This window comes from Bos mutus, chromosome 20 (genome assembly GCF_027580195.1).
Source record: "Bos mutus isolate GX-2022 chromosome 20, NWIPB_WYAK_1.1, whole genome shotgun sequence".
In the NCBI taxonomy this organism is placed as follows: domain Eukaryota; kingdom Metazoa; phylum Chordata; class Mammalia; order Artiodactyla; family Bovidae; genus Bos; species Bos mutus.
In genome coordinates, this window is record NC_091636.1 from 56,396,124 (window position 1) to 56,419,853 (window position 23,730).

Sequence of the window (23,730 nt, forward strand, 5' to 3'; positions counted from 1 at the left end):
CTGGAAACAACAGGCTTTAATAGCTCTAAGAATGAGCCCCATCCATCCTGTGAAAGAAGTTGGTTGCCAGTAGTAAACTCCAAGAGGATATAAGATGCTCTGATTCATCAAGGTAGAATGCTCTGCAAAGGGAAGGAACATTTTATTCTAGAGAAAAGTGACAATGGGGATGAAGGAAGAGAACATTTAAAAAATGAAAATAGGGAAAAGTGAACATAATCGTTTACCTTTTATCCCAGCCTCCCCAATCACCCAGAAGCACCAGTGAGGCCAGGTCTGAGAGATCTCAGAACTCCTGGTCACTCCGTCACAGCACCTGACCCCTGCCCTGATGCCTGCTGTGACCACAGTGACTCTGGCCAAACCTGTGTAACACACCCAAGCGGTGCTGCGTCTCAGCTCCCCGCTCACTTGTGCCCTCCATAGACCAGCGTGCATTTTGGAGCCACATGACTTTGTCCACAGGTCGGAGAGAGGAAGCCCCCTGCCACAACGCGGTGGCCTGGCGGTTCCTGATTTGTAAAACCAGAGGGCCACATGCTTCCGAATGGACCCAAAATGTTTCGCCCCCACCCCCTCTCCTCCCGGGCCCTTGCCTTTCTCAATCCAGCCTTTAAATCATCACGTTGTTCTTAAGAGTCCTGAAGATTTCGGCTATGAGGGTGCAATCTGCTCCTGCAAGGGCACTCGGTGGGGATCACTGGGGGCTGAAACACGCTGCCAGGCTCAGGGGCGCCCCATTATGCCCTCTAAAGCTGCAGGATGAGCGATCAGAGGCCCTGGCTGGAGAAAGTGAGGACGGCCAATTGCTTCCGCCCGTGGCCCGGAGACTCCCTTTTAGATAAGCGGGCGGGCGGCGGCTGGGAAGGGAAAAGGGGATCACTCCGGTGGCCCCGCTTGAGGGCCCCCGCTCCCCCGGGGACGCCGCCCGGCCCCGCCCAGCCCCGCGCCAACCCGGCCGCACCCACTTCCCCCGGGAGGCGCCCCGCCGCGGCCGACGCTGACGTCACAAGGCACCCAGCCGCCGGCGCCCCGCGGTGCGCGCCCCGCGCGGGGACCCGCCGCCCTCTCGGCGCGACACCGAGGCGCGCGCGCGCGCCCGAGCCCGTCCCCGCCCGCGCCGCCGAAGATGGCGAGCCCGGCGCCCCCGGAGCCCGCCGAGCAGGGATCCCCGGCTCCCGCCGCCGCCCCCCAGGCGCCGCCGCCGCCGACCCGGGCTCCCCCAGAGGAGCCGGAGGGGGCCGCGCCTCCAGAGGAAGGGGCGGCGGCGGGCGCGGGCCGGCAGGTGGAGGAGGCCGCGGGCGGGGTGGCCGCCGTGGTGACCTGGCTGCTGGGGGAGCCGGCGCTGTGGCTGGGCGGCCGCGCCGACGAGCTCCTGAGCTGGAAGAGGCCGCTGCACAGCCTGCTCGCCTTCGTCGGGGCCAACCTGGTGTTCTGGTGAGAGCTCGGGATGGGTGGGGCGGGGGGTGCGGGCAGGTGACCTTGGGGCGCCCGGGAGCGGACGGAGGGCGCGCCCGGGACCCGATATGGGGCGGTGGGGGGCGGTGCACGGCGGACCCTGCGGAGGAAGGTACACGCTCAGGCCCGCTTTCGCGGCCACCCTTCCCCGCACAGGTCTACACACACTCCCAACTTGCCTCCAGACTCACCTCCCCCTGTAAGCAGCTGTCATCCTCCGTGGGGGTAGCCCAGCCTCGCGGGCGAGACGATGGGCTGACCCCGCACGCACCTGGACCGGCAGGTGTGCCTCCGAGCGCACTGGACCTTTGGCTTTCTGAAACTCGCAGGTCGTGACCTGCTTGCCCAAAGCCCGCCGGACCACACGCACTTGAACCTGTGTCCGTTCTTGCCCCCAGAGAGGGCATATCTGGACCAGCTTGGGCACACGCTCAAGACTGAGCCGTCGCCATCAGTCAGCTGAGACGGGCACCGAGTGATTTGTTTGCCCATCCCACCCGGAGGCTTGGGTGTACTGTCTCTACTCCCCGAGAAGAAAACAGGAGGCAGACAGGTGGATTATGGACATCACCCCGCTCCCCAGGTGTGCGTAGTGTAAAAAAGTCTTATTTTTAGCTGAAGAATAAAGAGACTACCCAGGAATGTTCTCTGAAAAGCCCCTGATCAACAGGTTTGTCTCTTCCAAAAGCGCCCTTCGCCCTAAAGACGCGGAAATGTCTGGCTCCTTCGTGGAAGCCCCTGCCTGGTCCTCTGTTACCAGTCTGATGGGGGTGGAGAAAAAGCTGCTTTGTTTCCACCTGTGTTCTCATAACAAGCATGACCGACACTGTGCAAAATAAGCAGAGCTTCAGTGACCCATACATACCTTGTCACAGGACATTGGTTTCTTAACCTTAATAAAGTTAGGAAATAAATAAACGAACAAAACATACACAACCTGCCACTTCCTCAGTTAGCTCGTTTAACCATAATGTTTATCTGCAGATCTGTGCCAGACTGATCTTGTCTTGAAACAAACTGTTTCTTAATAGAGCCCCTGAGTGTGAATTAACCTTACTTTGGGTCTCTTAGCTATCATTGTTTCTGGAGCTTATTCTGTATTTCTCTAACCTGTTATGAAGTTATAGTGAGCACTCAAAATCAGGAAGATATATGTATGATGGTAAATTGGGCAACAATAGTCATAGGGCTGTATCTCTCTCATTTTACCAATGAGGAACATGTTTTTAAAATTATTAATTTTAAACTTTATTAAAAAAATAGCTAATAGCCTCAGAGTTCACAAGTTTAAGGTACAAAAAGTTAAACAGTCTGTAAATGTCTTTCCTATGTCTCTCTCTGGCTACCCACTTTCCTACCAGAAGCAACCAGTGTTACCGGTTTCTTGTGTATCTTTCCAGATAGTGCATATTTCAACAAATACAAAATATTCTCTGCAAATTGTGGACTACTGTCTGGGCTATTTTTCTTCTTAGCGCACTTTGGTGATCACTTTCTTGTGATCAGCTGAGTCCCACTGTATGGATGTCACACATTAACCTGTCTCCTACTGACAGAATAAGATTCTTTACAAACTTTTGCTATGACAGCGTTATAGCTAAGGGTCTGAACATGCATTATTTTGCATGTAAGCAAGTATTGCTGTAGGAGGAAGTCCCAGAAGTGGAATTGTTGGATCAGAGGGAATGCGCCCTTGTAGTTTTGATGGCTGTCATTGCATTATTATACTTCCTTGGAGTGTTACCAATTTATGCTCCTACCAACAATGCATGTGACTGCCTATTTCTTTTTATACCCTTGCCAACAGCATTTTGGAGAAGGCAATGGCACCCCACTCCAGTACTCTTGCCTGGAAAATCCCATGGACGGAGGAGCCTGGTAGGCTGCAGTCCATGGGGTCGCTAAAAGTCGGACACGACTGAGCGACTTCACTTTCACTTTTCACTTTCATGCATTGGAGAAGGAAATGGCAACCCACTGCAGTGTTCTTGCCTGGAGAATCCCAGGGACGGAGGAGCCTGATGGGCTGCCATCTATGGGGTCGCACAGAGTTGGACACGACTGAAGTGACTTAGCAGCAGCAGCAGCAACAGCATTTTAGCAAACATTTTGATTTGTAAATCTGATAGGTAAAAAAGGCTATCCAGTATGGTGTTATGGTTTTGCATTTCTCTGAGCTTGAGCATTTTTTATTATGTTCAGGAACCATTATAATTATCTTTTCTATGCATTATCTGTTTACAGAAAACTTTTATCCGTATTTTTAATTGAGTTATTAGGCTTTTCCTATTGATTTGTTAGAACTCTTTTTATATTAAGAACTTTAGCCTAATTTCTATAACATGAGTTGCAAACATTTTTTCCTGTGATATATTTTTAATGTCTATTGAAAATAATGATTTTTGCATTAAATAATTGAAAGGCATATTTAATTTTATTTGGGAATGATGTCTTCCATCCATATATTTTTTTAATAAGTATGATAGCAAGGCAAACACTGGCCATAGGTTTTCTGTTTATCTGTTTTGTTTCTCCTTTTTGGAGAATTTACAATCCTATGTGTATATTTTCATGGACAGAAAAATGACTGTCCTGCTTTTGAAATTTGAAGTACTTGCTAATTGGAATTTCTGACCCATTTATTAATTTCATTAAAATGTTGTAGTTTTCCCCATTTTGCTCCTAGGTTGAAATATTCTTTCAAGGACTTTGTTTTCTCTAAATAGTGTACCTCTTATCAAGCTATCTTAAATTATGTGGCACTGACATTCTGTGTCCCAAGAACTCTAAAACTGTATTTTTATGCTCACTAATGTTTTATTTATAATAGTGAAAATTGAATAAAACTTAAATGACAAAACATAACACTAGTTTCATAAACTGAAGTACTATGTCTAAAGAGTAGATCATGTAGTTAGCAAAGTATAATTAAGTATACAGCATAAAATAAAGCTCTGTTTTGTTTTGTTTTAATAAAAAATCAGTGTTCGAAGCATGAAGAACCCAAATTTGTATGAAGCAATCATGATGATTTCACTTTCACTGATGTTATGTTTGTGAAAATTAACTTTTTAAATACATATTTTTGACTGTTTAGTACCTGGTACCAGCAGTAGCTCTCAGGATTTTGAGTTTGAGTTTAAAAGCTTTAACATTTATTATCTGCCCATTTTTTGCAAGATTTTAGTGCTGTGTATTGGAAGGACAAAAGCTGAGACAGGGGCATGATGGTATGGGTATAACTCAAGGCTGAATGGCATGAGTGTGGTTGAAGAGTCAGAGAAGGAATCATTCATTTTGATGCAGCTTTTTGTTGGGCAGGTGGCATCCTGGATAGATGAGGCTGTGGGGTCTTCTTAAGGAGACCATGCTTGAATCGATTTTGACGGACAGGAATGATTTGGGTAGATCTAGTGCATGAAGGCAATGGCACCCCACTCCAATACTCTTGCCTAGAAAATCCCATGGGCAGAGGAGCCTGGTAGGCTACAGTCCATGGGGTCACTCAGAATCGGACGACTGAGCGACTTCACTTTGACTTTTCACTTTCATGCATTGGAGAAGGAAATGGCAACCCACTCCAGTGTTCTTGCCTGGAGAATCCCAGGGACGGGGGAGCCTGGTGGGCTGCCGTCTATGGGGTCACATAGAGTCGGACACGACTGAAGCGACTTAGCAGCAGCAGCAGCGCATGGTAGACAACACTCCAGGCCTAAGGAATTGGACTTAATGTACTTGTTTCCACCAATGTATTCAACTGATGCAGTGCCACATGAGGCAGTGGGAAAAAGTAGGGGAGATGAGACTGGCTAGGCATTTTGGCGACCCATCTGGGGGCAGTGGTTGCCTCGAGTGTCATACTTCATGTTTGGATCTGTTTTTTCTATAGGCAATGGAGACCCCAAAATGCCTTGTGTAAGTGCCCAGGAATATTTTAGTGGGCAGGTAAATTGTGGTTTATTCATTTATTCTTACCATAAAATTCTTTCCATAGAGCAATAAAAATAAACTGGAGCTATAGGCAACAATGTAGATGAATTTGACAAATGCAATTTGGGGAAGAAAAGCACCTTTAATAATATGTACAGAATGATTCGGTTTTTTGAAAGTTTTAAGATGTCCAAACCTGAACAGTATTGGTTAGGGATATATAGATAAAAGACATTCTTATCTGTAAAATCAAGAGTAGAGGGAGAAGGTTTGATCACAGAAGGCACATGAAAGGTTCTGGAGTGTAGGTAGTGTTCTGTTTTTTGACTTTGGTGGTGGTAGTTATCTGATGTTCAAGTTATAATTATTTTAAAACTGTGGTTGTGTGTGCACATTCTTATCTTTGATGTATTTTTGAAAAATACTAAACTCCTAAATAATGCTTTAAACAATTGTTATTTACTCAGAGCTCAGAGGAGAATCCCAGGGCGGAGCCTGGTGGGCTGCCGTCTCTGGGGTCACACAGAGTCGGACACGACTGAAGCGCCTTAGCAGCAGCAGCAGCAGCAGAGGAGTTTAGTATAATGCAGACCATATAGTTCCTGTCTCAAGAAGCAGGGTTTCCACAACCTGAAATAGATTGGGCAACAGTCCAGTAGTCATAGGGTTGGGTCTCTCTCACTTTACCAATGAGGGACATGTTTATAAATTCTTTTTCTTATCTTAAATTTTATGGATTTAAAAATGGCTAATAGTGCCTCATAGTTCAGAAGTTTAAAAGTATGAAATTAGATGTCTTTCCCACGCCTGTCCTTGACTGCCTGTTTCCTCCCAGAGGCAACCAGTGACACCAGTGTTAAGTACACTATCAAATAGAACGAACCCAGTGAAACAGAAAATGCCCCATTTGCTTTTGTTTTTAAAGAAGTAACTTCATGCAGTATACTGTCAATAAAAACACACACATTCTAAGGGAACAGCCAAGTGTAAACACCTGTGGAATCAAAATGGCAATCAAGATCTAGAACATTTCACCTCTCTTAAAGGTTACTTTGAGTTCCTTTCCCATCCACACCCACCCCAGGGATCGATCTGTTTTCTCTCACTGTAGATTAGATTTGTCTTCCCTAAAGTTTCTTGTAAATGATACTTTATAATATGATGTCTTTTGTGCCTGGCTTTGCTTACCCAGCGTAAAGCTTTGAGATTCATCCTTATTGTGTTTATCAGTGGCTTGTTTCTCATTTTTGCTGACTAGTCCGCCTCTTTGGGGGCTTTCTGGAGGGCTCAGTGGTAAAGAGTCCACCTGCCAATGTAGGAGACACAGAAGTTGCGGGTTTGATCTCTGGGTTGGGAAGAGCCCCTGGAGGGGAAAGGGCAAGCCATTCCAGTATTCCTGCCTGAAAAATCCCATGGACAGAGGAGCCTGGCGGGCTCCAGTCCATGGGGTCGCACAGAGTCGGACAGGACTGAGTGAGCATAGCACAGCACTGCTGCTTCAGGGATATACCACAATTTGTTTATCCATTTGCCAGTGGATGTTCTTTTGGGTTATTTTCATGGTTGGCTGTTATGAGTGAAGCTATTGAAAAAATTCAGGCACAAATCTTTGCATGAAATGTCTGGTTTTGGTGAAAGGAGTGACGAGCTCTCACTGTGTTTTGTATGGCCATATGGTGATTGCCTTGGATAGCAAGGGCTGGAGGAGAAGGTCCCTCTTGTGCTCCTTGATGGTCATGATACTGAAATTGAGTCCTTCACGATGCCACCTAGAAAGCTGCTCTGATGTGATTTAGTCTTGAACCCACAGTTGGAGACCATGCATGCAGAGAAGTCTATGCTGGGCCTTTTTCCTCAGAGCATCTGGCACTTCATGGTAACAATACCCTCCACTTACATGGTTAGTTCAACTGCAAGAAAGTGATTAGCCTGAGGTGATGACGCAAAGGTGTGCCTGGCAGGAGACCTTGAGTTCTCTGACTTTTGCCATTTCTCAGACTGGGCACCCGTGCAGTCTGGAATGCCCAGGACCCACTGAGAGTCCTTGGAGGCCGGTCCTCTAGAGTTGGTTTGGAAGGTTGCAGAATCCAACTCTCACTTGATGTCAAGAGCCCCCTTATGCCATCACTGTTGGGTTCAGTCAGCTGATGTCAGAATGGTGTCCCTCAAAGAGCCAGTAGCCACCAGCATCATCATGGCCATCTCCGGGGTGCTTGTAGAGATGCAGATCATGGGCTCCACCCCAGTCCTTCAACCAGAATCCCTGGAGGTGGGGCCAGAACATCTGAGTTTTCTCCAGCTCCCCAGGTGACTCAAGTTTAAGAATCACTGCATTTGAGCACTCTCTGGGATCATGAAATCTTCTCCATTAAGGCAGCATTTCCACTGCAGGACAACTCTTGACTAGCAACTATTTTTCTAATACTGAGTTAAACTCACCTCTTTGTTACCTCTCCAGCTGCCCAAGATCTGGGCTCCCTCCCCATGACAGTCCTTTGTCTGTTTCAAGATTTGTTCTGTTCTCCATTTCCACTGAGTCTCTTTTCCCCAGGTGAGAAATCCTGGGCTCCTTCGACTCACCAGGCTCTTCTGAACACGCTTCAGTTTATCCACATTCCTCCTCAAATGCAGCATTCTGAGATGCTCTGAACAGTGTGGGTTTTCCCCCATCCTCCTGGACAGCATCCTTCTGTTCACATGGCCTGAAATAGAAATTCTTTGTTCTACTTGATAGTAACTCCTTTGACAGCCGCTACTATTAATGACTGCTGCTCTCCTCAAATTGTGCCTGTATATATAAATGTAGAAGCAGGTAGAGTTTGTCAAACTACAAATATTAAAATGATTAAAGATGCTCACAGTTAGCACCTCATTTAAGTCTTACAGCAACAAGAGAAGCAGATATTGTTCCCTTTTTACAGAAGAGGAAACAGGCCCATAGAAGTTAATTGAATTATTAAAGATGACTTTGTAGTGTTCCATAGAAAATTTGCAGTGATGGAAATGGTCTACATTTGTTCTGTCTTGTAGGGTAGCAAATAGCCTGCTGTGGTTATTGAATTTACAGTGTGTGGCTAGTATGACTCAGGAACTGTATGTTAAATTTTCTTGAATTTAAACTTCAATTTAAATAGCCACATGTGGTTAGTGGCTGCCATATCAATAGCCCAGTTCTAACCTGGCTCATGGGCCTAGGTCATGAAGCCACATACTTTCTTCTTCTTCTTTTTTTTTTTAATTCTATCACTCTAAAGAATAATAGAAGACAGATATGGGAGCAGACTGGAGGAGGCATGGCAACCCACTCCAGTATTCTTATCTGGAGAATCCTCATGGACAGAGGAGCCTGGAGGGCTACAGTCCAGGGGGTCGCAAAGAGCTGGACATGACTGAGCGACTAAGCACAGCACAGCACACATGGGAGCCAAAAATTGGGGCTTACATTTTACAAGTATTACAGAATTTCACTTAATGGTTTCAGTATAGGTGAAAATAACTTTATTGGGAGAGGATTGTTTCTACATTGAGAGGGATCTTTTTAAGCCTATTAGCAAGTCTGGTCCACATCCCCCACCTTATCTCAGCTCCATCTGGGCCTGAGGAGCCATGGAAGAGTGTCTGCTTCAGGCCTACATGGTGCTGGGCCCAGAGGGTATACCAGAAGTCCCCGGTCTGCACTTGGCTCTGAGAGCTTACTCTCTGCTTTTGGAGATATAGCTGGTTCAGTGAATTGGTTGAAACAATGTATCACACTTCTAAATTGCATGCCACAGGCTCTCTAGGGCTTTACAGTTTAGGAATAGTGAATATCAGAAAGGTTTGGAATAGTTGATAAAAGCTTTGTATGATTTACTGTATGTATAGCCTAGCTTCCCTGGTGGCTTATAGGTAAAAATTCTCCTGCCAATGCAGGAGACACGGTTTCAATCCCTGAGTCGGGAAGATCCCCTGGAGAAGGAAATGGCAACCAATTAAAGTATTCTTGCCTGGGAAATCCTGTGGACAGAGGAGCCTAGCGAGTATGGTCCATGGGGTTGCAAGACTTGGTGACTAAACAACCACAACAAAATAGGCCTAGAAGAGAAGATGTAACTGTAAAAGTAAGGTTAACAATGAGGGTTTTCTGTGTGGGACAGACCCAGGAATAAATGGGGGACAAGCGCTGGCTGTTGTCAGTCTAGGGAGACTCACCTGCCTCAGGCTGAGGATATAGGTTATAGTCCATGAGATCGTGAAGAGTCGGGCAAGACTGAGTGACTTCACTTTCACTTTTCACTTTCATGCATTGGACGAGGAAATGGCAACCCACTCCAGTGTTCTTGCCTGGAGAATCCCAGGGACAGGGGAGCCTGGTAGGCTGCCATCTGTGGGGTCACACAGAGTCGGACACGACTGAAGAGACTTAGCAGCAGCAGCAGCAGCAGAGGATATTCCCCTATACTGTACTTGTATATATATAGGCAGGTATAGTCTGTCAAACTACTACTATTAAAATGCTTAAAGATGCATGGTTAGCCTGGATAGGGTGAGGATGGTTTAAGGAAGGTCTTGCAAAATAGAGAATCTTCAGGTCATTGAAAATCGTGGACAATTTTTATTTTCAGCAAACGTTTCTTGAGTGGTGGCCGCATGTGCTTATTATTAGATCCGGGGTGCCTTTCACGAGCCTCTCTGTAAGGCTGTTTTCTAGATCTTGGTCTTTGAAGACCAGGAGCTGCTGGTGGGAGGTCCTAAGAAAAAGGGCTGTTTTTAACCAGATTAATGTTTATTCCAGAAACCCATCAGGTTTTCTTCTCTAGTGTAATAACCACAAAGCTCATTTTTAGTGATTTCTCACAGTTTTATGGTTATGCTTATTTGGGTAATAACTTTGTCTCAGCTTCTTCTTGCTACTCTTTCTCTTCTTGTCCTGCTGTGCATGAATGTTTTTAAGCTGCCTGATTGATCCAAACGAGTACAGATAAATGTGTTGTATCATTATCCCTAGCTGCTGGGAATATAGTGATGACTAAGACACATTCTCATCCCTGGTGAGAAGTGCAGATTAGTAAGCAAGTAATTCTAAGGTTATGCTGTGAGCACTAAACTATCGCACATGGGCCAAGAGGAGCCAATAGGATTTCCTTAGGCAGCAAATGAGGGTATGGAGACTGAGGCAGAAGACAGGATGATCAGTATATAAAAGTGGAAGAGAACTAATATGTATTGAGCAGTTATTATATGCTGGGTGCTCAGTTGGGAGAGGGAAGGGTGGAGATCGGGGGGACAGGGACAGCAGGGGCTCTGGGGGAGCCCACGGGGGCTGGACTTAAAAGACACCTCCTCCTCTGACTCCTGAGGACCAGGGGGAAAGCTGGGTGCACCTGGCGGGCAGGTGGCCGGGGGGCCCCTGCCAGTGGTGGCTAATTTCTCTTTGAAGGAAGAGGATGAGCTCCTGAGGTTGAGGCGGCTTAGGGAGGAGGAGACTGACTCTTGATTTCATGGGGAAGGATAACAGGAACCCAGAAACTATTGGGTGCGGCGTGCAGGGGGGAGCTCGATTACATTTTCTTGGCTTTATGTGTGTGTGTTTGGCCGTTTCTTCAGTGAATGCATTTTTATCAGGCAGGAGGGTCAAAGCATGGTGTCCCCGAGGGGCCAGGTCAGCTCGCAGCTGGGTCTGCTAGGATTCCAACCAGCAAGTGCCCTTTCCTGGCCAGCACAAAAATGAAAATACATTTTATCATGTATTTTCATCTTTGTCCTCATAGACCAATGATTTTTCAAGGTGCATGTTTCATAGAAGAGCACCAAATTTAGTGTTGTGGTCACCTCTGTGGTCTGTGAACTTTAACAGGAAATATTTTCAGGAAGTTAACCATTTGCTGAAGAAGCGAGATCGCCTGTGTCTGGGGTTTGCACATGTTACTACACACATGCTGTCAGAAGTGTACAATGCAGGTATTTTCAAAGATTCTTTGTTCTCTGCCGATTTCAGTTCATTGGGGCAGTAAGTGTTTTTGTCTCGGGCATGAAGGCAGCATTCCCGAAAGGAAAACAGGTGGAGCGAGGTGTGACCGCCTCCCACCCCAGGTGGCATCATCTTCTTCTTGTTTAGTTGCTAAGTCATGTCCAGCTCTTTGTGACCCCACGGACTGTAGCCCTCCAGGCTCCTCTGTCCATGGGGATTCTCCAGGTGAGAATACTGGAGAGGGTTGCCATGCCCTCCTCCAGGGGATCTTCCTGACCTGGGACTCAAACCCCCCTTTCTTATGTCTCCTGCATTGGCAGGTGTATTCTTTATCACTAACGCCATCTGGGAAGCCTGAAGAATGCTATACAGGAAAATAAAATACTCTTTTTTGTCTCTCCTCTCCCTCTTAATTAGATCAATGAATTCCACCAGATTTTTAATAAAATTAGAGCAGTCTCTTGCTCACCTCTTCCCACTTCCAAGTCTTGTTTCTCAGGGAAACTGTTGTTAATTTTCTGCTTTTAGCTCTGTTTAGGCTTTTCTAGATAATGTGCTTAAAATGCCATTTCTTTTTTTTCCCCTGCATTTATTTTATATTTACATTAGTAAAATTTGCGGGGTATAATTGATGAACGTTATATTAGTTTCAGGTGTACACTATAATGATTTGATATAAGGAGTCGGACATGACTGAGTGACTAGCACTTTCGCTTCCTTGACTTTAATTTATATATATTGTGAAATGATCACTCCAGTAAATCCAACATCCATCACCACACATGAGTGTGTGCTTAGTCGCTCAGTCGTGTCCAACTCTTTGCGACCCAGTGGACTGTAGCCCACCAGGCTCCTCTGTCCTTGGGATTTCCCAGGCAAGAATACTGGAGTGGGTTTCCAGTTCTTTCTCCAGGGGATCTTCCCCACCCAGTGATCGAACTCATGTCTCTGGCACCTCCTGCATTGGCAGTGGTAAAGGATTCTTTACCACTGTGCCCCTAGGGAAGCCCTATCACCATGCACAGTTACAAAATTTTTTACAATGCCATTTCTGGATTTAGCAATCCGTTGACCTCCTCCCTCTACTAAAATGAGGTTACCGTTTCGGGTTCTGTCTCAACATCAGTGTGGTTCATACGCGAGCTGGAGAAGGATGCCATGTTCATGGTCCCTTTCTGGTACAACTATTTTGCCCTTGCTCCTAGCATTTTTTTCTGTTAGGTCTTTGTAACTCTCCAGCATTTCTAGAAAACGCCTTCTGATAAAGGTCAAGCCTATCAGGCCCGCACTTCAGTTTCTCTGTCTCTTTCCCAGGGAGCCCCCTCTCTTAGAGTCCTCATTCCCCACATTGTCCCCTGGGCCTCGTCTCCCCCAGGATATCTGCATCATCGCTTCACCCCCACCTCCAGGGTGAGAGCCTCTGCTACTGGCCCGCTGCTGAGAGCAGGGTCGGGACAGTCAGCTGAAATGGGGGAGCCCCCGTTTCTTCTCCTTGAGGTTATTCCTGATAGTTTAAGGTTTCCTTGTGTTCGCACTTTGCCTGTCTGCTTTCTCTGTTGTTGCACTCTTTCTTGGTAGGCTCTTCATCCTGAGAAAGCACACCCTCTACCTTGGAGAGAGGACAGAGAAAACAGCACATTTTGGGAATCTGTGTGTGGAAACGTCTGTATCTCACCCATCCAGTGGGCTGCTGGTTTGGTTTGGCGTAGAATTCAGAGCTTGGAGTCATTTTCCTTTAGAATTTTGAAGCACCACCCTCTCTCACTCGCATCCAGGGGTGCTTTTCACAGATGGATACCTTTCCTGTACCCTATCTTGGTAGATCGTCTGTAGTTGGTCCACCCGATGGTTTATCATTTCTGGTATTTGGTTAATAAACTCAGGAGTCGGCCTGAGTGCTGTTACTATAGCTCGTGCTTTAGCTCTTTGGGGCAAGCTCATTCCTCTTTGCCTGACTGACTTCTGGGACCTAAAGTCCGCTTGTCTTGTGAAGGCTGCATCTGACTTCGGTGGTCCATTCTCGAGGTGGATGGAGTTGAACACGGGCTTCTGTGTACCTGTCAGGGCTGCTCATGCAGAAACGAGCCTGAGTAACACCTGTTGCCCCACCCCATGCCCACCCCCTGGTCCCACAAGCTTGGCTGAGTCGTGCCCCCTGGGCGTCAGGCCTGGTACCTGACCTGGCTTTGTGGAAACTTATATCCTAGGATTGGAGAAGGAAATGGCAACCCACTGCAGTGTTCTTGCCTGGAGAATTCCAGGGACGGGGGAGCCTGGTGGGCTGCCGTCTATGGGGTTGCACAGAGTTGGACACACTGAAGTGACTTAGCATAGCATAGCATAACATACATCCTAGGATAGGCTGGGCCTAACTGAACTAAAAGGCCGGGAGAATTCATACCTTGACCTCGTTAGCACAGTGCTCAAAACAGATGGTTAAATAGCATGACCAACTCAATGGACATGAATCTGAGCAAATTCTGGGAGATGGTGAAGGACAGGGGAACCTGACGTGCTGCGGTCCATAGGATCACAAAGAACCAGATCCAACTTAGTGACTGAACGATGAAAACCACAGAACAAATAGTTTCCTCACTTGTCACAGACCAGGACGCTTGAGTCCAGAGTCACTGCTCAATTTCTGGGTCTGGCGTGGAGCCGAATGCTACGTAGGTGCCCACTTCTGCTTTGTCTGCTTCCATAAAGCCTCATGGGTGCTTCTCTGTGTGTGCTTTGCTGACCTGTGCAGCGCTGGATGAAATGGACATCTGGAGTTGCAGATTGCAGCCCAAGAGTCATTGAGTAAATCTATTAAAATCAGCTAAGACCCTGAATGCCCCAGTTCTCTGATGGTACTGACCTGCTTTCGGTATTTCAAATAACTGGGGAAGAGGCTTAATTCTACAGTCAAGTTACAGTTGCTCTGACCTAGTAAACTGTATTATTTATTTTGTTAGTAACTAAAACTTTTCAAAGGCAAGCACCTGTGTGATGAAATAAAAGGTAGGTGATCTTTGCTTCAGTTTAATCACCTCATTTTATAGATGAAGAAACCGAGGCCCCAGGCCTCACAGAGAGCTGGTGACAATGCAAACCCTCCTCCACTTTAAAAAATATTTTAAGTTGATATGTTGTATTTTCAGTTTTATTCAGTTCAATACATTTTTCTTTTTCTTCTGTCCCCCCCCCCTTTTTTTTTTGGCTTCATGGCATGTGGGATCAGACCCGCGCCCCTTTCAGTGGATGCGTGGAGTCTTCACCACTGGACCCCCAGTGGGGAGTCCAACCCAACCCCTTTTGAAAACTGCATGCTGCCAAGTGTGGAAGCAGTGAGCGAGGAAACTTAGGAAGGGGGAATCATAAGGTTCCCAGGGCAGAATCACCCTTCAGATTTTGCAGGCCTGTATAGAGGCTTTGCTGAGTTGATCCAACCATGTCTTTGGGGGGTCTTGAGCATCTGCAGTAGGTATATTGACTGGTCTCCCCAAGACTTAACCTCATGCATTTCCTCCAGATTTACCTGCACTTCTTACCTGCTGTCACAGGAGCCAGTTCGTAAAAGTCACTTTTGACATAAGGGGACTTTCTCCTCTCTCAGTAGTCAAGGCTTACGTTTGATCGCGTCTACTGGAAACAAGAAGTCTACCGTCCAGGTGATGGAGCTCCGCCTTCTTTCAAGTGATGAGGTAACTCCATCCTGGGAGACCTTTCAGAGGAGACTTGGTGTCACTTGAATATGCCTTTATTATTCAAAGGAAATATTTTTACATGTTCTTGAACTACAAATGGATAACATTTGCTCAAGTATCACTGAGACCTGTTAAATTCGACAACGTACTCGGTAACTTTGTTTTCAAACCCAGCTGAAGGACTTTTTTGTTGGTAATAAAGTCTCTTGAAAAGAGCTCTTGACCTCTTCCCCTCAAGCTCTCCTGTAGCTGCTACACATAAAAAAAAAAAAAAAATTATGTGCACACTCAATATTTTTTAAAAATTCAAAATTTCAGGGGAAATAACAGCCAAATAAAAAAATAAGGATTAAAGCTATTCATTCGAACAGTGAGGTTTAGGGACTGATACACAGGACTTCCCTGTTGGCTCAGACGGTAAAGCGTCTGTCTACAATGCAGGAGACCCAGGTTCAATCCCTGGGTCAGGAAGATCCACTGGAGAAGGAAATGGCAACCCACTCCAGTACTATTGCCTGGAAAATCCCATGGACAGAGGAGCCACAGAGAAGCCTGGTAGGCTACAGTCCATGGGGGTCGCAAAAAGAGTTGGACACGACTGAGCGACTTCATTTACTTACATACACAAGATTGCAGCTGCTACTGATTTGCCCAACTCTAGTCCCCCAGGGGAATTTCACAGGTAGTCTGGAGGTGGCCTTGTGTGCTCTTGCTTGGGGCTCTGTTGCTCATGAGTTGCATAAAATCCAAATCCATCTTTGTCAATGGAGGAAACGGCTCATAAACTGGAGGAAGGGATGGTAATGAAATTCCTTCTGCGGCTGAGTTCCTGTCGTTGAATGGATATGTCTTGGACTATTGACTGTAGCTTGGAAACCTTACTTCATCTAAGTCATCTTTTTAGAATGAATATATATTTCCTTGTCATACCTGATGGTTTTAACTTCCAAATACCTTTGGGATAAGTTCAAAACAACAGCTTGCGTTGTTACATTGTGTAGGATATCTGAGAGTTATAGCGAGGGACTTTAACTGGTTTATTTTTATAGTTTATGAAAAATATGATACATATGTGAAACTACAAACCTTTTTCTTATAAATTACATCCAAATATTTGAAGATATTTAACAATGATGTTTCCCTTTTCGCTCAAGTTCCAAGTTTCTTAGATTTTAAAGCATAAGCTAGTGGAAATGGAGAATACGATCTTAGGTTGTTTTTTGCTTTTCTAATTCACTAGTAGGAGCAGACTCTAGTTTTCATTTATCAAAGTGGAAATTGATCATTTCCATTCAAAGCTTCAGTTTTAGTAATATCCTGAGTATTTTAGCTCTGATGTTGTCCATGGACTCTCTGCTGTGTGTGGGTTTGCCTGGCGCACAACGTGGATGTCTTAAGCCTTACAGCCCCTGATTCATGCCACGCTTGCCACGTGCCTCTGGCATCCAAAAGCGAGGCTGTTAAGAGAGACCCTTTGTTGGGTATTGTCTTCAGAGTGTCAGAGATGATCTTTTCTTCTAGTTAGAGCTCCTGGATGTGTGGAAAGAAGCCCTGGCTCATAGTGCTTTCACGTAGGCCTGGCTGCTTAGACAGCGTGCAGTCATCGGCCAGGGCACCGTCCTCAGGGACCTGACCAATCACATCATTGCAGCAGGGCTTTATTCAGCACCGTGGCAAGTTCAGAGGGCCAGACTGACTTCCCATTAGAGAGATACATATTCACCTAGGCCAGAGTCCCAGGGCCATCATCTTATCAGTTGCTTTTCGAAAGGTCTTCTAAAACTCTGCAGAAATATTTATGCTCCATAGGCAATTACTGTCCCTTCCCCCCTACCCCCTCCATTTTGGCAAGCTGTTACTGTTGTGATAGTATGATAGTGTGCTTTAGGGAGTTCATGATTCATGATAACGTTAATTACATGCATAATTATTTAATTATGTTAATTGGCCCATCCATTCAGTAAACACTGAATGAGCCACAATGCCAAAAGGCATTCTTGAGCACCCGCGACCAGCCAGGTGGTGGCCTTGTCCAGGGGTGACCTTGGTGAACTGGACAGAGGGGATCCTTCCCTCCTGGAGCTAATGGTTTGGTGTCAGCAAATGATAAACAAGCAAATGAATGTACAGGTGGGAATCAAGATGAGTCATGAAAGGAATAAACGTTTTTCTGGGAAAGCAGTAGGGTGACGAACATGATCACAGTCAGCCAAGGAGACTGGTTCTCCGGGCTCTGTTGCTACTGAGCGTGACCACAGGGCAGTGTTTTGACCGGGTGCCTTTACCAAGCTTTTGAAAATGCCTTTTGCCAGAGAACTCCTGTCATCCTTGATCAAAATAGCCAATCCCTTTTGAGAAAGCAGTTTTGATGTTCTGATGTAGCTGACTGTGTGGTTGGGGTCATTTTTAAAAGATGTGTTGGGAGGGACTGGTACCTGTACCTGTTTTCTGGTGGGTGGAGAGAGCTACAGTGTGATCCAGCAATCTCACTCCTGGGCATGTATCTGGAGAAAAAATAATTTGAGAAGATAGATGTGCCCCAGTGTTCACTGCAGCTCTGTACACAATAGCCAGGACATGGACACCACCTAAAAGTCCATCAACAGAAGAATGGATAAAGAAAATGTGGTACATATGTACAATAGAACATTGCTCAGATGTAAAAAAAATAAAACAATGCCATTTGCAACAACATGGATGGATCTAGAGGTTCTTACACTGGATGAAATCAGTCAGACAAATATTATGTGATAGTGCTTATATGTGGAATATAAGAAAAGGCTACAAGTTAAACCATCCCAGGGTTGGGAAGATCCCCTGTAGGAGGGCATGGCAACCCACTCCAGTATTCTTGCCTGGAGACTCCCAAGGGTAGAGGAGTCTGGTGGGCTACAGTCCATAGGATTGCAAAGAATCCAACAGACTGAAGCTACTTAGCACTCAAGCACGAGCTTATCTATAGAACCAAAACAGAGTTACAGCTTTAGAAAATAAATGTAGGGTTACCGGGGGGTAAGGAGGAGAGGGATAAACTGGAAGATTGGGATTGGCACCTGTGCACTACTGTATATAAAATAGATAACTAATGTGGACCTATTGGGGACCTACCATATAGCACAGGGAACTCCACTTTCTGTGACGACCTGTGTGGGAGAAGAATCTAAAAAACAGTGGATGTGGGCATCTGTATAGTGGATTCACTTTGCTCTGCACCTGAAACTTGCACAACATTGTAAATTAATTATTCCCCAATAAAATTAAAAAAAAAGACATGTTAACAACTGACCGAAGGCATCTTTCTGTCGTGTGTGTGTGTGTGTGTGTGTTCGCGTACACGTGTGCCGAGTCATGTCTGACTCTTTGCAGCCCCATGGACTGTAGCTCACTATGGCTCCTCTGTCCATGGGATTCTCCAGGCAAGAATACTGGAGTGGGTTGCCATTTCCTCCTCCAGGGGATCTTCCCGACCTGGGAATCAAACCTGCGTCTCCTGCATTGGGAGGGGGGTTCTTTACCCCTGTGCCACCTGGGAAGCAGTTTTACCTCACATTCACTTCTCATCTGGTTGAAATGCCTGCTTATGACTGAAATGTGGATCCTATCCGGTATCAGGCTCCTCGTGTCTGCTGTCTGCCGTTGCACTGAGGCGTTTTCTCTTATCTTTCATGTTTAATGTCAGATGTTATAAACACAGAGGCGGAGTCGCTCATTTGGAGACCTTAGTGAGAAACTGTTGTCTTTGCTCATTATGTTTGCTTTTACTCTGCTTCCAGGCATTGTTTTTCACAGGCGTTGTCTATATGTTTGAAGAGTTAATTTGGCGCTGGGAATCTCAGGTGGCATTCTCAGGAGGACATGTGTTTTCCGTTGGAGGTTGGTGAGGGCCGTGCTAGGGGACGGCTTTGTCTCCCTTGTTTAATTAGAGAGAGTTGCACCACTGCTGTGCAGGTGTGCACAAGAGGACAGGCCTGTCGGGTGATGCTCACACCTTCTAGCACACCCATGGGAGTTTTGAAACTGCGTGTGTTACAGCGGGTGGCTTGGTTTCCTCCTATAACACTCCCAACCACCATTTATCTTGTCTTTCTTTTATTGCTCCTTTTGGACAGACAGTCAAAAGCATTAAACCCAGCATCTCCAGAGATTCCCTTTTTTTTGTAACCATTTTTTAAATTGAAATATAGTTAATTTACAGTGTTGTGTTAGTTTCTCGTGTACAGCAAAGTGATTCAGTTATACACACACACACACACATCTATCAGGTTCTTTTCCTCTATGAAAGCGAAAATGTGACAGTGTTAGTTGCTCAGATGTGTCTAATCCTTTGTGACCCCATGGACTGTAGCCCTCCACACTCCTCTGTCCATAGGATTCTCCAGGCATGAATACTGGAGTGGGTAGCCATTCCCTTCTCCAGGAGATCTTCCTGACCCAGGGGTTGAACCTGGGTCTCCCACATTGCAGGGGGACCCTTTACAGTCCGAGCCAGCAGGCAGACCCTTTATAGGTTGTTGTAAGACACTGAGTGTAGTTGCCGGAGCTGTACATTAGGTCCTTGTTGTTTATTTTATATGGAGTAGTGTTTATGTGTTCGTCGCAAACCCTGTCTTCCTCCCATCTCTTTTGTAACCGTAAGTTTGTCTTCTATGTCTGTGAATCTATTTTGTTTTGTAAATAAGATCTTTTATATCATTTTTTAAGATTCCACATACAAGGGATAGCATATGATGTTTGTCTTTTCTCTGTCTGACTTCACTTTTAACAAGTCAGAGATGCATTGTCATTCAGGTCGTTATTGCATCTCCCAGGCTCTCAAAGTGAGCTTTTTTTTTTTTTTTCAGTTTTTTTTCCTAAATTTTACTTTATTTTTAAACTTTACAATATTGTATTGGTTTTGCCAAACATCGAAATGAATCTGCCACAGGTATACACGTGTTCCCCATCCTGAACCCCCCTCCCTCCTCCCTCCCCATACCCTCCCTCTGGGTCGTCCCAGTGCACCAGCCCCAAGCATCCAGCATCGTGCATTGAACCTGGACTGGCGACTCATTTCATACATGATAGTATACATGTTTCAATGTCATTCTCCCAAATTTTCCCACCCTCTCCCTCTCCCACAGAGTCCATAAGACTGTTCTATACATCAGTGTCTCTTTTGCTGTCTCGTAGACAGGGTTATTGTTACCATCTTTCTAAATTCCATATATACGTGTTAGTATACTGTATTGGTGTTTTTCTTTCTGGCTTACTTCCCTCTGTATAATAGGCTCCAGTTTCATCCACCTCATTAGAACTGATGCAAATGTATTCTTTTTAATGGCTGAGTAATACTCCATTGTGTATATGTACCATAGCTGTCTTATCCATTCATCTGCTGATGGACATCTAGGTTGCTTCCATGTCCTGGCTATTATGAACAGTGCTGTGATGAACATTGGGGTACACGTGTCTCTTTCCCTTCTGGTTTCCTCGGTGTGTATGCCCAGCCGTGGGATTGCTGGATCATAAGGCAGTTCTATTTCCAGTTTTTTAAGGAATCTCCACACTGTTCTCCATATTGGCTGTACTAGTTTACATTCCCACCAACAGTGTAAGAGGGTTCCCTTTTCTCCACACCCTTGACGTAATTGTCTATGATTTCACAACTTCACTTACCCACCAACTATATTTTAATTGATGAATTCTTTTCCTATTAAGAAGATGAGGAAATGCTCACTGTTTTAGTTTGCCTTCTACTATTGGGGGTGAGAAGGGATTTTTCTAGTGATGAAATATCAAGTTCTTACCCCAAGGAGGTCATCTCAGAACCAGATTTGTGGCTGTCATTTTGCATCTCAACTCTTGGTTTGATTTCTCGTGGGCTAAACTTAAACCTGAATGATGGTCTTTTCTTTATTTTTCCTCTCTCAGTTGCTTTTTGGATTGAGATAGAGTAGAAATAAATGCTCATGGAGGCACACAAGTGTGTGCGTGTGTGTCTGCCTCTCTCATTGTATGTGTGTGTGTTTGTGTGAGGCTAAGGAGGAGGGGTGAACGGGAGGTGAACTAGCTTCTAGCAAGATGAGCCTGGTTAAAGAACTTAATCTCTCTGAGCTTCGGTTCGCTCGTTTGTCAAAAGCAGTGAGGATTACGGAGCCAGATGCCTCACGTTCTCAGCACTCCAGCCGTGAACTCATTCAGGCTCGTGCCCTGGCCTCGTGGCTCTTTTTCAGAATCACAGTTTCCCACTTAAAAATGCTCCATTAAATTGTGTGTTACCACTTGTTTGTGCTGTATATCAAAAGTTATTCTTTTTTTCATCATAAGATGTGAAAGAGGACAGTAAAATATTCTTTTAAATAAAAATAACTTCTTAGGGGCTGGAGGCCTGATTTATAGGTTACCCTGCACTTTCAGGAGCAGGCTCCACCAATCCAGGGCAGAATAATTTTGTGACAGTAGCGCTCCCTCCCACCGGCAAGTTCCCACGTGTTCTCCATCCGGGAGGGTGGGAGAGGCTCTGCTCCGCCTGCTCAGGGATCCTGTAGGTCCCAGGATCAGGGGCTGGAGTTGGGGACCCTGAAGAATTGACATCCATCAAAAAAGATTCGTTCCTGGGGCTCCCTTGGCAGCTCAATGGTGAAGACTCTGCGCTTCCATGCAGGGGATGTGGGTTCCATCTGTGATCAGAGAATTAAGCTCCCACATGCCGCGAGGCATGGCCAAAAAAGTAAAAATTAAAAAATTCATTCATATCCAAAATTTACTCTTGGTTTGGAACACTCCAGAAACACATTTGAGGCCAGGGGTCCGTGAGGCAGCTACTGGTCCTCTGTCATGCCTTGTGTACTGATGAATAACATAACCCCTCCCCGGCCCCATATATCTGTCTCTGTCTCTCTTTTCTCTTTTCATTGGACTCATAGGAAAGAACCAGAAAGGGTTTTCTTACCTGGATGACAGAGCACAGTCTTGGGCCTGGAAGCAGCCCTGTCAATCAGAATCCAGGCAGGCAGTGGCCGTGCGTCCAGAGTGGGCCTTTCTGGTGGCCTGGGTTCTCCCCTCCTGTGCCAGCAACTGGAAGGACACCCACTGGACCTGCACACGTGCTTTTGGTTTCTACTCAAGTTTGGAAAACGTCTCCCACCCTGTGTTGGTCAGGCAGTCACCCAAGTAGGATTATAGTCTCCCTCGTGGTGCAAACGGTAAAGAATCTGCCTGCAATGCCGGAGACCTGGGTTCAATCCCTGGGTCAGGAAGATCCCCTGGAGGAGGGCAAAACCCAGTCCAGTATCCTTGCCTGGAGAATTCCCATGGACAGAGGATCCTGGCAGGGCTACAGTCCATGGGGTCACAAAGAGTTGGACATGACTAAGCAAGTAACACTTTCACTTTGGCCTGTCCCCGTGTTGCCTTTTGTGGGGACAGACACCCACCTGTTGTCATCACTGCTGTGTCCCCTGAATGTACCTGTGCAAACTGTGATGACATGATTCTGGGATGATGTGATGACAGGATGACTAGTTCTGGGTAGTATATAGTTTTTTGAATGTTTTTGCATCAGATGAAGGTGGGTGACTTTTTTCCTGGCATAGCTCCTGGATATGGTGTTCCTGATATTAAGGGAGTGTTTGTGTGGGGAGGCTGCTTACTCGTATTCTTAGGGGGGCATGTTGGTAAATGGGGTGACCCATGAAGCTTCAGTTCAGTTCAGTTCAGTCACACAGTCGTGTCCAACTCTTTTCGACCCCATGGACTACAGCACGCCAGGCTTCCCTGTCCATCACCAACTCTAGGAACTTGCTCAAACTCATGTCCATTGAGTCAGTGATGCCATCCAACCATCTCATCCTCTGTCACCCCCTTCTCTTCCTGCCTTCAATCTTTCCCAGAATAAGGCTCTTTTCAAATGAGTCAGATCTTCACATCAGGTGGTCAAAGTACTGGACCTTCAGCTTCAGCATCAGTCCTTCCAATGAATATTGAGGACTGATTTCCTTTAGGATTGACTGGTTAGATTTCCTTGCTGTCCAAGGGACTCTCAAGAGTCTTCTCCAACACCACAGTTCAAAAGCATCAATTCTTTGGCACTCAGCTTTCTTTATGGTCCAATTCTCACATCCATACATGACTACTGGAAAAACCATAGCTTTAACTAGACAGACCTTTGTTGGCAAAGTAATGTCTCTGCTTTTTAATATGCTGTCTAGGTTGGTCATAACTTTTCTTCCATGAGGCTTCAGTATACTGATAAAGGATTCTTGATCTTGGCCTTCCAATAAATGGCCCTCCCAGGATGGCAGAATTACTAACTCAGTGCTCAGTCTGTTTGATGTTTTCAACATTTGAAGCAAATTAAACTGGTGCTTCTCTGTGTTGTGTATTTGTCTGGCTCTTTAGTGGGTGAGTGTGTGATCTTCTGTCTAATCCTAAGGACGCCGGACAAGGTGTCAGGTGGGATACTATGGTTTCTCTAGTCTTAAGTCACCTGTCTCTTCTAATTTGCAGTTTCTTATAGTTTGTTCAGTTCTTTCAGCCTTGGCGTCTTCGTTAACTGAGTGTAGCAGCCTGAGAGAATGTCTTCTTCCCTAGCCGGTAGGGAAGAGACAGGATGGTCCTCAGCTCTGCAGGGTGGCCCTGGGGCAACTTTAGGGTCATTCACCTTGACACAGAAGTAGACCTTGCCGTGAGCAGTTCAGTCCAGACACTTGGCCCAAGGGCTGT

At 45.9% G+C, this 23,730-nt stretch overlaps 1 protein-coding gene across 2 annotated transcripts in view; it reads left to right on the forward strand.

Moving 5' to 3' along the window:
• The first annotated feature begins 1,062 nt into the window (after positions 1–1,062).
• The window catches only part of RETREG1 (reticulophagy regulator 1), a 158,134-nt gene continuing 135,466 nt past the window's right edge, over positions 1,063–23,730 (forward strand). The window contains exon 1 of one of the 2 annotated variants that reach the window (XM_070357698.1): positions 1,063–1,437. In XM_070357698.1, coding sequence (XP_070213799.1) covers positions 1,130–1,437 — 308 coding nt within the window. In that variant the 5' untranslated portion in view covers positions 1,063–1,129. The remainder of the gene's footprint in view (positions 1,438–23,730) is intronic. The other variant, XM_070357697.1, reaches the window with a different exon arrangement.